This window comes from Bactrocera dorsalis, chromosome 1 (genome assembly GCF_023373825.1).
Source record: "Bactrocera dorsalis isolate Fly_Bdor chromosome 1, ASM2337382v1, whole genome shotgun sequence".
NCBI lineage: Eukaryota > Metazoa > Arthropoda > Insecta > Diptera > Tephritidae > Bactrocera > Bactrocera dorsalis.
The window spans coordinates 1,317,883-1,331,359 of NC_064303.1; the positions used below are offsets into that span (position 1 = coordinate 1,317,883).

The following is a 13,477-nucleotide window of genomic DNA, read 5'->3' on the forward strand; positions in this document are numbered from 1 at the left end:
ATTATAAAATATTAAATATATATAAATATATAGTAAAATGGAAATTGAAGCTAAAAACTTCAGATTCGACGAGAAAAACGCTGTTACTATTATTATTCATACGAAATAATCCGCCTATCTGGCGTCCTTGAATTTGGTGCGGTTTACAATGCTTCAATTTAAGCCGCCTTAGATGTATGCACATGAATTGCATATGAATTGACAACAACGGTTGTGATCTTGCCCTAAACCTCTAAACATTGACAAAGTGAACACTCAAAATGGCGACACAAAAACGTTAAAAAAGCAAGAAAAATGCAAAAATAGGTGATAACTATAGACTAACGGTTCATGTGTGTTTAGCGCGAATGCTTGAAATGAAAATAGTCAATCAAAGGAATTGGCAAACAAGAAATGCGGCACGCACAGTGCCACGCACTTGTCGACACAGCAATACTTAGGCAGTGAGGGGAGTACGGAATTGTGCCGCTGTTGGACAAATCAGCCAAAAATAATACAATAAGAGTGCCGCGTTAAATCAATGAGCAAAACAACAAAAAGTTGGTTAGTGAGGAAACTGCATAAAACAAGAAACAACAAACAACAATAACAGTACATAAAAAATGACAGCTGAACTTTGGCAGCGCAATTTGCGGAAAATCAAAGCGTAAAAAGTGCATTGTGAACGCACCCAGCTGACTGTGGTTGCCACACAAAGCCGTTCACGTTCGAAAAGTCAATAACAATGTGCGAAAAATTATGCCATGAATGGACAGTATACGCTTATAGTATGCTATTTTTATGTCTGTATGGAAACAGGAAAAATTACTTGAAAAATTTATTTAAAAAACAAAAACCGCGGAACATTTTTAAATAGACCGATAAGATACGTGCACCGGCGCCGGTTGGGAAATGCATGAGATTAAATGCTTATTGGCGCTGCTGTGTACAGGTTTCGAGTTTAATTCATACATGTGAATACAGGGTGTTTCATTCCGACAAGATTTTTGGGACGAAGTTTGTAACACTCAGAAGAAAACGTTGGAGACTTAGATTATTTTCTATGACAACGATACAACCTCCGAACAAACTGTTTAGATCGAATCACTAAAGCTTAGAGCTTCCATACAAACCAAAGCACAAAAATCAAGTCCTTTGTTTTTTTATTTTATCCGGCATCGTTACGAAATTTTGCACATATTATTACAGCAGACATTCCTATATTCTCCGAACATATCGTTCAGATTGGACCGCTTAAGCTTACATATAGCTGTCATACAAATTTACGGATAGAATTTAGGTTTTTGTATGGAAAACTTTTTTATTGACAAACTTATTTTCACGAAATTTGGCAAAGATTAATATCCAAAGAATGATTACTATCCCGGAAATATCATTTAGATCAGAAAACTATAGCATATGCTTCCGATCAAACTCAAGTCCATGTATGGACAACTTTTTCATTTGACTTGATTGTCACGATATCTGCAACAGTTTCCCTTCTTAGACATCTCTACAATCTCTAAAAAGATCGTTCAGATCGGACTACTATAGCATATAGCTGACTAACGACTGACCGATCAGAATCTGATCTGAATCTCAAGAAATGCATTTGTGAAGGGTATTGTAGGCGAAGTTAACATTTTTTTCTTGTTTTGAGATTAGAAGAAATAATTGATATCATGACTTAAACGTTTTCTTTTAAAGAATCTAAAATCCAAAAATCTAATCCAATAATCCCCGGCAGCAGGACATCATACTTCACCACCCTTTGTTGTATGCGCTGCCGTGGCGCAACATGCTGTTCTTGTCCATATCTTTTATATGTGTGTTTGGTTTTGATTTTCTCCCCACGAGATTACGTAATCAATGCGCAGCTAAGTGCAAGTGTTGTTAATTGCAAGTCAATTTTTCACAACAACAGCACATTTTGATGAAAGAAAAAAAAAACAAAATGCGCCAAAATATGCACTTTCACACACGCGCAAGCGGGAATGCTGCTGTCGACCGACACGTATTGCATACACTCGTGTGATTACTCATACACATGATTATGTAGCATAACCGCCTCACCATATTATTTTCGTAAGACATATTTTCCATGCCAATAAAGTTGAACAACGAAAATTCGCCATCAATAAATACAAGCAGCCGGAATGGTTGAAAAACGCGCAGTCTGCCGCTGACCGGCGCCTGTGGCACTCACTTATGCTGCGCACGGACTTTTGTGGCAACGCCAGGCGTCCATTAGTGGACATAAACGGTCATAAGAGGATATGCAAAAAGTAAGGCGCAGCAACGCTTAATGCAAATAAAACAATTTCGAAAAGTTAAGGTTGCCTCGGGGCCCGAAACAATTAGGCTTATTTTTTATAAGTGATACTAAAAGGTTGCAGTAGTTGTTATGGAAACAATTTTGGAATATTTGGTAAAATTTTTTATCTTTAGTCTCAACTCAGCTAAGTCTAAGTTATGGTTTGCTCTGAGATTTCGATAATATTACTAAAGATAATGCTAAAAAGCTAATAATAATTTGAAGGTTCGAAACATAAAATCTCTTCGTCTTCGTAGAAATGAAATTTTAGAACAATTTTTGTAAAGAAGAAATCAATAGATGATTAAACAATACTGTATATGGATCGTGACTGCTTATGTTCAACAGTACTTTCTCATTTATGGTATGCTATGTAAAGACTTAAGAGACCATTTCTAATAAATTTGGTAAGGACATTAAGCGAGAAGATATAGAATGTAAATAAAAAATGACATAACTTTATTAGAAATGGTCTCTTAAGCCTCTGCATATCATCCAGATGTGTTTCCCTGATTTTCCGAACAACGAAAATAAAAAAAAAATCAAAGCCGAATCCTCAATCCCCCTTTTTTTGTTACTGTGCCCGAATAATTGAATTGATTTAAATGTAAATTGACCACATGAAATGAATGAATGAATGTATAAATGAGTGAGTGCGCAATGCAAGTGCTGCCATATAAGCTAACCGCACATGCCACTTACGTACCGGCTGACGCTCGTCGCACGTAACAATGAGGAAGTTTTACAACTTGCTCTAGATATGTGAACTAATACGCAAAGGCGTCGAAAGCAAGAAGGCAATTTTTTATATTATTTTTTATTTCGATTTGTTATTTTTTCAATTGATTTCTGTTACTTCTGTAGTCATAACTTTAATATAGCATGCAATATTTTTGAAATAACATGCTACTTACAAAAAAAATTAATAAAAAAAGTGGAACATGATAAAAAAAAAAAAGTGAATAAATATGAAGAAATTGGGAAATACTATCAGATCACATTTGACCCGGACTGACAAAAAAAAGTTTCAAAGTAGTTTCCTTTTGAGCCAATAAAAGCATGCCAATGTTTAATTCGTTACATAAATTAAGATTTTTTTTAAGAAGTTTTCATATAGTTATAATAGCAAGCTTACAAGTAACAATAAGGGATTAGCTTCAGTGCTTTCAGTGAATTTTGCTTTTTTCATATTGGCTAATTTTTGGAGCGCTAGGTAGACAGTCATATTCATAAATCTACGTGTCATCACCAGTAATGATGCGTTCGATGACTGTAGGGTCTTCAGCTACATTGTCAAGCATCTCTTGACCTCTACTCGACGTGCAAAAGATTCAGATAATTTGATGCGAGTCTAGCATTGGCACGTTTTATACCCAAAACTCTAACCAAAATGTGTTGGGTGGACTTATACGAATAAAGAAAATGTTGAGATGATGAAAAGTTGAAGGAAGAGCAGACGCATGCGTAAGTGCGGCATATATTTTCTATCAGCGTTAGCTGCACTTAGCAACAGCCATTTATCAATCAATCAATCAATCAATTTTGACGCCCGCGCAGCCCTGACTTCAGTTACATACTTCCTTATTGCAGACACATACTTCATTTATGACAACATTTATGTTTGTAGTTGTATATAAATTTGCCTCCATAGGAAAACTTCCATACAAAAAAATAATACTTGAAATAAAATTACAAAAGAATTCATGCATAATTACACATATTTATTGCGTTTTAATTGCACTCATTCGATGAATAAATATTTATTGCGCCGAAGCAAGCATTGTGAAGGCTCACAACCAATGAAACATTGAACTACCAAGTATGTTTTGGCTTTGGTTTTTGTTGTTTTCGGGCGCTGAATAAATAAATTATTTGTGAGCCAACTTGCATTCTGTAACTATATACTAACTATACCACACATATTACACTAACTGTTGCCGTTGAGTGTGAAAAGTTGCTTAAGTAGTAGGTTTCGTCTAATTTATGGCACAACTCAGTGGCTATCACCCATTTTTGAACAACTGTAACTTTTTTTCAACATTTCCGAATTTTATTTTTTTTTTATTTTTTTTTTGGTTAAATGAAGCTTAAAATCTCAACTTTCCAACACTATATGGTATGACACAATGTGATTGGTAGCACTGGAGATATACGACTGCAACGACAGCTATTGACATAATACGAAAATACTTTTTCGACTAACCAATATGTAAGTTGTTCATATTTTTTGCTCAAAATGGCTACCGATACTTACATTTCTTCACTGGAGGGGTGAAATGTTGCATTTTGATATATTTTTCGTATCGATATTTTGCAATTAAAGTTATTATTTTTATTATTATGCCTTTGAAGTTTGAATATATTAAAGATTAAAAATATATAATGGTAAGTCAAAATTTGCAGTACTGTAAAGTGTCCGATTTATAAAATTCTCAACTCTAAATAAAGTGATGTGATTTTCCATGTTTCTTTAGTATATCTAATCAAATGAGTCTGCAGCATCCGGCAGGCAATAAAATAGTTAAAAAAGAAAACTTCCATTTTGTTCACTAAAACCACACCTCTTTCAGTTACCACTTGATCTAATCAGCAACGGTTTTCATTTTAATAATTGCTTGTATTTCAATTTCATTAGATTTAATACAGTCATTAAAAGGCATGTTCAAATCTGACTTAAAGAAATACAAATAAACCCACATTTGCTAGCTTTTTGGGATATCCGGTTAAATGTAATATTAAGTACGTCTGAAAGCTTGCTCTTTGCACCATACTGTACTTGTTTTCTTAATGAGCAATTCTGATTTTGCATACTTTTAGGCATACAGTGAAGCATTTGAGCTTTTGTAATAAATCGCCGCAAGTAAAATGCTTTCTGATGAAATAAATAGCAAATTCTTTTTTCGCATACTAAATTTAAAAGCTTGGATGTTCAAAATTTGAATCAGCAAAGTTTAATTCATAGAATGGTTTCTGAAGAATTTCGCATCGTAAATATCAAAATAATAAAAATTCGTCAAAGTAACAGTTAATTGTGTTTCGATGCTGAATTTTAATACTAATATATTTAGAAATTTTTCAATTTCGAAGCTTTTGATAAACAAATTTTGTTGCCAGACCACTTTTGCATTTGAAGCTTTGAAAATCTTCAGCTTTGAGCTGCGTAGATTTTATTAGGATTATTAATGTATAAATTACTTTTGAAAGCTTTACGCCGACAAAAAATATATATGTAATATACTAATGCAAAAATAAGCACTTTATATGAGTTCGCGAGTTATATAAATATATAAATTAATGTAAATATTGGATACTTGTCTGATTAAAAAGTCTTAGAAAGGCATTTATATGATAAAATCAAGTTTGGTTTAAAAAAAAAGTTTGAAAAAGCGATTCGAGACCAACCGATTTCTTAATGTAGATTAGAAGATACTTACATATGTGTTCGGTAATGAGCCGATAAATAATAAATAAAATAATGGTCTAAGTATGCAAACTTTAATGTCTCTATATACATTGTGACAAAAAAGCACCTAGAAATTGTAATTAAATTCCCTGGACTGTGTTTAATTATCATGCCAAATATGAGCACGTTCTGTCAACCAGTTTGTTTACAGTAGCTGCGTGACTCAGTATACCTCAGTAGTGCTTTGCCATTTTTACAATTAATAAAAATATCGAACAATGAATTTGTCACAAAATTTTCTATTTCTAACCAATTTTCGTGTGCGGAATCGTTGCGAGAAGAATGTTGCGAATGTTGGAAAAGGTTTATAGGGATTCAGAGTTATGAAACACACATGTCTATGAGTGATACAAAGCCTTATAAGGTCGAGAGATCGTTGAAGACATGCATCGCTCTGGATGACCTTCGACCTCTTCAACTACTGAAAATATTTAAAAAGTGCAGTATAAGGTGCTGGAAAATCGTTGGGCAAGCGTTAGAATGATTTTGGTGGATATTTTTGGTATGAAACGCGTTCTTGCTCGACTCGTCCCAATAAGCTCAATTTTTCAAATTTTCAAAGAGAGTACCGTAAATAAGTTTCGTGGACTGGCAAAATCCTGCAGGGGAGTTATTTGTAAAAGGTGGGGTCTCTCAGCGAAAGTAGTTCTCTGGCTCTACGACACCATACAAAGCCAATTATATTCTATGCGGGGGGCCCTAGAAAAAAGAAAAGACCACACATGTTAATGAAGCTTGAGAGCATTCAACGAGTAGTGCGAGGCAACTTGTGTTGTTCACTAATGCCATTTTGCATAAAGTGCCTATACTATAGAAATCACGGGTAGGTGTATGGCGGCGAATGTTGATATCAAATTCAGGGAATCTGGGTTTCTTAATGAACATGTGTCTTAACATTCGGAAATCCTCACACGCTTTGACTTTATACTGGATCTTTTCCATCTTGGAGTCGACAAACCGAACTCTGAACAATTTTTTGCCCAAATAACTACAAGGTAGTTTTGGGTGGGTAAAATCCATTGGATGGATTGGCGGAGGGGTACATTCTTCAACTTTAGTTTCATATTAACTTACTGACCACTGCAGTGTTTTTCAAGCTGAGTCTGCTGAAGTTAAGCTGATGAATTGGCAAACATGATTACCCTAGCTTCGCTATCCGTCGAATGGGAACGGGTAGGTGCTCTCTCCTCATTTGTTCCACTTTCGAAATGCTGGGCTTCGCGGAAACTTTTCCAATGCTGGACTATCGTCTGTTCATTCTCTGCTACAATATTCTTTTGCTAGTTTCTATCAGATTGTGTGGGTTCTACTAGGCATTGCCCTGTCGGCGTCCATGCTGTAATGTTGAGAATCTTACCGGACGACAGCTGCAGAAGCCATTTGAATGAAGTTTAGATGGAAGCATTTCAGCACTTCCCTTTTGGTTGTTCGAAATTTGCGACATCAAAGCTTAAACACTAGGTGTATCAAGGGCATAAGCTCGTACTTTCAGCCTAAGTGCGATCTCTGGATTGGCCATTAAACCTAATCTAACCTAAACAAGAATCGGTTCTTTGGCTCTTCCAAAATAATTCTGTGCCAACCATTTCGATAGAAATGAGGATGATGATGATAATTAATCGCCGTATTATGAAGTAGGGAAATGTCAAATTGTCTGTTTTGAGATATAAAGGAGGATTAATTTACCGCATGTTTTTTGTGTAATGCAAGTTAAATATGTGATCGAGCAAAGTTTTTGGTTTTTTAATTATTTCAAGAATAAATTAATCATTATCAAAGAGAATATCTTAGGGAGGAAAAAGTCGCAGTAATCGGATGAAAATAGTATTATCAATATAACATGAAACGTACTACCTTATACAAGTATTCTCGTATATAATCTTATAGATATTATAATAAAATGGAGAGTTGATGGTCATATATCATATATATAGCTAAGGTCAGACGATTGATCCCTTATATTTTTCAAACTAATGCAGTCAATTGTAGAGCCAAAAGGCCAGGCATTTTTTTGATGAACGAAAAGTTTTCTATAAAAATCATACAACACTTTTTCTTATTTATTCTTCGATAATGTTCTGTCGTCATTTTATTTACATAATTAAATTATATACAAATTAATAATTCGTACAAAAACAAAGTTCATACCATTTTGTTCATTTTTACAGAAGATATGAGTGATGGAGACAAAATTCGATATGAAACGCTTGCGAAAAGTTTCAGTAAAGACACTGTGCAAAACTATGAAGGTTCTTAAATTTATGCAGAAGTAAACGTTGCAAACTACGAATCTGTGCTTTTATAAAAAATGTAGGTGTGGCAGGCAAGCTTGGGGACTTTGTGGTAAATGAAAGAAAATGTTCAGAGGCAGAAAAAAGCCAAATATTCTCGTCTACTATTTACATTTCATTCGACTCTTTTTGTCTCGGCATTTCTTCCAATTTACGCTTAACTTAAGTAAGTTCCACACCCTCCAATCGTATGCCGAGTTATCTGCCCATTTTACTTCAAATGCGTTCCAAGTTTGACAGTCTCCTCGCACTTTTCGCTGTTGCGCCGATATCCATTCGTCGCCGTCATTTAATTCGAAATTTTTATCACAAACTAAAAACTAAATTATATATTTGGAAAAGCAGAACTGAGAAAAAGCCAGAGAATACCATAGTCTCTGTCTCATTTCACTTCAATCCACATTTCCGCGCAATTTTTAATATAATTTTTTCGAGCAATGATGGCCGTTCTTTTTAAATTCTCAACTAATTAACCGTAATTTCTAGATGTACATATGTAAGTCTGCTGCCTTTTTACTAAAAAGTTCCTCTCACCCTCAACGAGTCAAAGCATTTGGCAATTTACTTCTTCTTGTGGATGTGACCGTGTCCATAGCTGATCGAATGACCACCATAGCCTCCGAGGGAGTGACCACCAAGGGCGCCAATGGAATGGCCACCGTAACCGCCAATACCACCATAGCCTCCGCTGATTATCGCAGCCGCTGGCGCAACATGGCTCTGAACATGGACGGGCACTGGAACTGGCACTTTGTAGGGCACGTGTTGTTCAACGGCCACTGGGACGTGCTGTTCGACATGCACGGGGCGTGGTACATCGATTGGTACCTTCACCGGGTAGGGTACCTTGCGTTCGACTGGTACAGGGATCTCTTTGATGACGGGATATGGCCTGGGCACAGCAACTTTGACAGGCACAGCCACGGGACGGTCTACATGGACTGGTACTGGATTATCGACTGGCACTTGCACAGGTATGGTGATACGTTTCTCGACTGGGTATGGTACGGGCTTTTCGACCGGTACTGGGTATGGTTTCTCTACAGGTACTGGATAGGGACGATCCACGGGTACTTTGACGGGCACTTGTACGATCTTTTCGACTGGGTAAGGTTGTGGCACATGCACAGGTACTTTGACGGGCACTTGTACGATCTTCTCAACTGGGTAGGGTTGTGGTACCGGTACTTTAACGGGCACTTGCACGATCTTTTCAACTGGGTATGGTGCTGGAACGGGCACCTTCACTGGAATTGGGCGATCGACATGTACGGGCACTTGTACGTGAACGGTCTTCTCCACGGGGTAGGGTTGTGGTATATGTACGGGTACTTTGACGATCTCTTTGACTGGTACATGTACGGTTTTCTCAACGGGGTAGGGTTGTGGTACAGGTACTTGCACTGGTACTTGAACGATTTGCTCCACTGGGTAGGGCACGGCACGTTCGACTTGATAAGGCACAGCGACTTGACGTTCCACGTATGAGGTTTGGACATTGGTGGGTACAGAAATGCCACCGCCAAGTCCACCGCCGAGTCCTCCACCCAAACCACCACCGAGTCCAGTGCCGGCAATGATCGCACCACCACCATGTCCACCACTTAAAAGTACTGCGCCACCATGACCACCGCCGTAACCGTAGCCGGTTCCATGGATGATGCCACGTTTTTCTTGTTTCTTCTCGGCTGTGCTGGATGGCTTCACTTCGGAAGCAGCCGCTGCGGGCTCAGCAGACTTGGGCTCCGCCGATTTTTGCGCCTCCTCGGCATAGGTGAATGCTGATAAGGCCAAGAGGCCGAAAATGAACTGAAAAGAGAACAAAAAATTGTAGAAGTGAGCTTATACGGTTTGCTGAGTAAGATCTAACTAAAGACCTTTTCATCGAAATTGAATTGAGTTGTAGGATATATAAGAGCGTACTAATGAATTCATATATAAGTTGATTTTAACTCAGAAGATTTTAACCCAAGTAGTGGTTGTAACTACGTCTGCTGGAATTTCATGCTAGGGTAGTCATTAAATTGGTTTCTTTGCACTTTTTTACATAAAAGTCTGCCACTTCTCCACCACTTTATGGTATTCAATATTCAATTCGCAACTAGTAAATATTATATAACAAAAAGTAGGCCACCAATGTCCATTTAGCGTGCTAGCACATTAACCTGCATTTTCTGCTGCACCAAAAATGGCAGCGCTTCCGCACCAACCAGTTCCAAACGCTCAACGGCAAGCCTCAACTGGCCGGCGCATGCCATTTCGGGCTTGTATTTCGGTCGTCATGCGCAAACGAAAGCAAAATTAATTTTTCTGGTACGTAGTAACAAAAACAATCGGAGTGACTATAAATAGCGAGCATTACGATGCAACATGTCGAACGCATGTCGGCGCTTCCTTTTCCACTGCGGTCAAGCGAAGTCACTGACCAAAATTGCTCAGAAAATGTATAGCGAAATAGTGAAGCTAATAGCTAATAGCAGAATTTATTAGGAAAAGCAGACAAAACGGGAAAACAATGATATAATAAAGTTGCATGCTTTTGTTTTGAATTAATAACGCTGCCACATGTTGCACGGCATGTTAGTTGGCCGGCTGAGGCACTGCAAATGAAGTAAGCGCTACTGGCATGTATAGAGAGCTAAACTGAGACTACTACTGTATTGTAGTTGTTGTGAATTGTATTATTTTTATTATATTTAGCTGCTGAGCCATGATACGTGCTATGAAATTGCATTTTTTTACTTTTTCGCGCGGCTTTCGTTTATGCGTGTCTGTTCCCACCTATTCCGCACGCCTTTTCGCCGCTGCATGTAGTTGCGTGTGTTTTGCTAAACATATCAGCGTTTTTGTGGCTTTTGTTTGCACATCATCAACAACCGGCTGCGCTTTGTTTTGACTGTACTGCTTGTTGTTGCTTTGGCTTTGAGCCAAGTTCAATGCGCATTCGAGGTGTGAGTATTCGGTAATAAAATTCATGAAAAATTTCGGTTTTTATTTTTGTCATTTGTGCGTTTTAAGGGTGCTTCTGCATTTCACCGTTGCGCTGACAAGGTTAATGCTGGGCAAATTTGTCATGTATTATTGCGTCGGTTGTACGTGTGAGGGAAAAGTTGGCGTCTTGTCAATTCCGCTGATTTGGCGGTGTATTGAGGGTTTGATCGAAAGGCTGTGCAGTAATTGAATGTTTAGCTACTTGTTTTGAATGGAAAATCTATCAAAATTTAATAATGATGTAATTGTTTTGGAAATTTATTATTGGTTTTTGTATAAATATGCTTATGCATTTGTTTACGGCTCAAAAAAAATATATATTTTTCAAGTTCTTGTGGACAGCCAGTGCTACTCGCTCACAGTTTATGGCGCCATATGAGAACGTTTTAAGGTTAATTTGGTAAAAAAGATTTGTGACGCCATAGGGAATTTATTTTACTATTATTTGAGTTGAGAGTGAACAAAACGGCTTATAACGGTTTAACTTTTAATATTATTAATACATATTTTTTGGCTTTTAAAACAGTCGGTAGAAGCAAAATTTTTCAAAAAATTTACCTCAAAACAAAAAAATCTGTTTTCAAAAAAATTTATATTTTTTCCAAAAAATTATTTTCAAAAAAAAAATTGTTTAAATTAAAAAAAAAAATGTTTATCAATAAAAAAAAATTGTATCAGGCAGCTTAAACACTGTTGGTCTGTTCATAACTCAGTTTTTTATCTGTACTATTCCAGCTTTAAATAAAATACTTGAAAACGAAAGTATTGTACTCTGTAGCAACAAGCTGCAAGAGTATAAATATTTTCAAGCAACACTACAGAGTACAGTAAACTAGAGTATGCTGAGCAAAAAGCTTCTACAAAGTTCTAACTAATAAACTACTTGAAGAAAAAGCTTGACATAAAAGACTTAAGGCACAAACTTTGCCAAAGTTGTTAAGACAAACATAAAAGACTTAAGACAAAAAGTTTGCCGAAGTTGTAAAGACAAACAAAAATTTTAAAATCCAAATTAATCAAAATGCAATTAAGACAATAGTAAAGTGGGTTTTTGTTTTTCTGAGTTAGACAAAATAAAAGCTTTTAAAAATTTAATTTTTTTTGAGGTAGAAATATAATAGTTTTTTATATTTTTTGCGGTAGAAAAATATTTCTCTTTTTCGTAGAAAAAATTATAGTTTTTGAATAATAAAAGTTACAATTTTTAAATTCTTTTTTTCATATTTTGTGTGGTAGAAAAATTAAAATTTTTTTTGGAAGTGGAAAAATTTCAAAATTTCAAAATTTGAATTTTTTTTTGAATAGAAGAAATTACAATTTTGAAATATTTTTTTATTTCTTCGGTAAAAAAATCAATATTTTTGATTATATTATTTTCATTTTGGAATTTTTTTTTAAATGGAAAATTAAAGTTTTTAATTTTTTTTTTAATTGAAAAATATAATAATTTAAAAAAAAAATCGCTTTTTAACTCATATTTTAGCTAATAATGCTGTACAAATTGCTTGAAACTCATAATTATCACAGAAAAGGAAAAAATAAAAATGAAAAAAATTTAAATTAGTCATTTTGATATGAAAATTGCCAACAAATATTCATTGCATGACTATGCATTTCCAGAACTAAAATCTATTGAAACTTGCTGTAGCTCATTTCTCAACACCACTTCTGTCTACAAGCTGCATTCGCGCTGTTTATTGATTTATTCGACTTTTTGTGTAAAATAATCACTCAACACAGTTTTCTTATATTCTTATAGCACCGTTAAGTCTTTGAGTCTCTTACAACTGCTTCAACTTCGTTTTGCTTATATTTAAATTGCTTTAATTTTCTTCAATTTTCACACAACATACCAGAGATTTCATCTTGTTTCACAAATTTAATTATCACCAACAACAAATGCTTTAACCACTTGCTTTGCTCGTCTTTTTAAAGTATTCAGTTAAATAAATGAAACGAATCTGAAATCAAAAACACAAATACTTTTAGCAAATCACAAATATGCGCTTATGTTAGCTTGCTGACTGCAAGCGCTTAAGTTAAATATATTACTTGGAGGCTGAGGTCGTTCTAATAACAACGAACCTACAACAGATACTGAATAATTTTGACCAGCCGCCACAAGCTTTTATACCGACGCACGCTTATAGAACCACCGCAAAGCGTTGACGGGCGGTCTGATTAGCGGGCGTGAAGGGAGAGGCACGGATGCGACCAACGGCAGCAACAGCAACAGAAGCAGCAGCAGCAGCAGCCAAAGCGAGCTCTGCATATGATTGCCGACGGCGCTAGTGCCACTCACGAAGACTTTTGCAATTAGCTATTATTGCCATTATTGAAACAACAACAAAAGTCGAGAAACAGTAGTCCATATAGTTGACGGGGGGGAGGGGTGGCTGCATGTAAAGGCATCAAAAATGCTCAGTTAGCTGCCTGCGA

At 36.1% G+C, this 13,477-nt stretch overlaps 3 protein-coding genes across 9 annotated transcripts in view; 1 reads left to right on the forward strand and 2 right to left on the reverse strand.

The window, feature by feature from the left end:
* Positions 1-13,477, reverse strand: part of LOC105232266 (40S ribosomal protein S8) — a 366,487-nt gene that overhangs the window by 341,984 nt on the left and 11,026 nt on the right. The window lies entirely within an intron of this gene.
* The window catches only part of LOC105232282 (angiotensin-converting enzyme), a 118,520-nt gene that overhangs the window by 33,765 nt on the left and 71,278 nt on the right, over positions 1-13,477 (forward strand). The window lies entirely within an intron of this gene.
* Positions 7,807-13,185, reverse strand: LOC105232280 (uncharacterized). Of its 2 annotated transcripts, none has more exons than XM_011213922.3 (3): positions 13,091-13,185; positions 12,892-12,999; positions 7,807-9,856 (listed from the first exon to the last, which is right to left on the reverse strand). In XM_011213922.3, the coding sequence occupies exons 2-3, from the start codon at positions 12,901-12,903 to the stop codon at positions 8,609-8,611; spliced, it is 1,260 nt and encodes a 419-aa protein (XP_011212224.2). In that variant the 5' UTR covers positions 12,904-12,999; positions 13,091-13,185; the 3' UTR covers positions 7,807-8,608. The 2 variants fall into 2 exon arrangements, with proteins under 2 accessions (XP_011212224.2, XP_029408744.2); XM_029552884.2 differs by having other exon boundaries at positions 12,892-13,020; positions 13,091-13,130.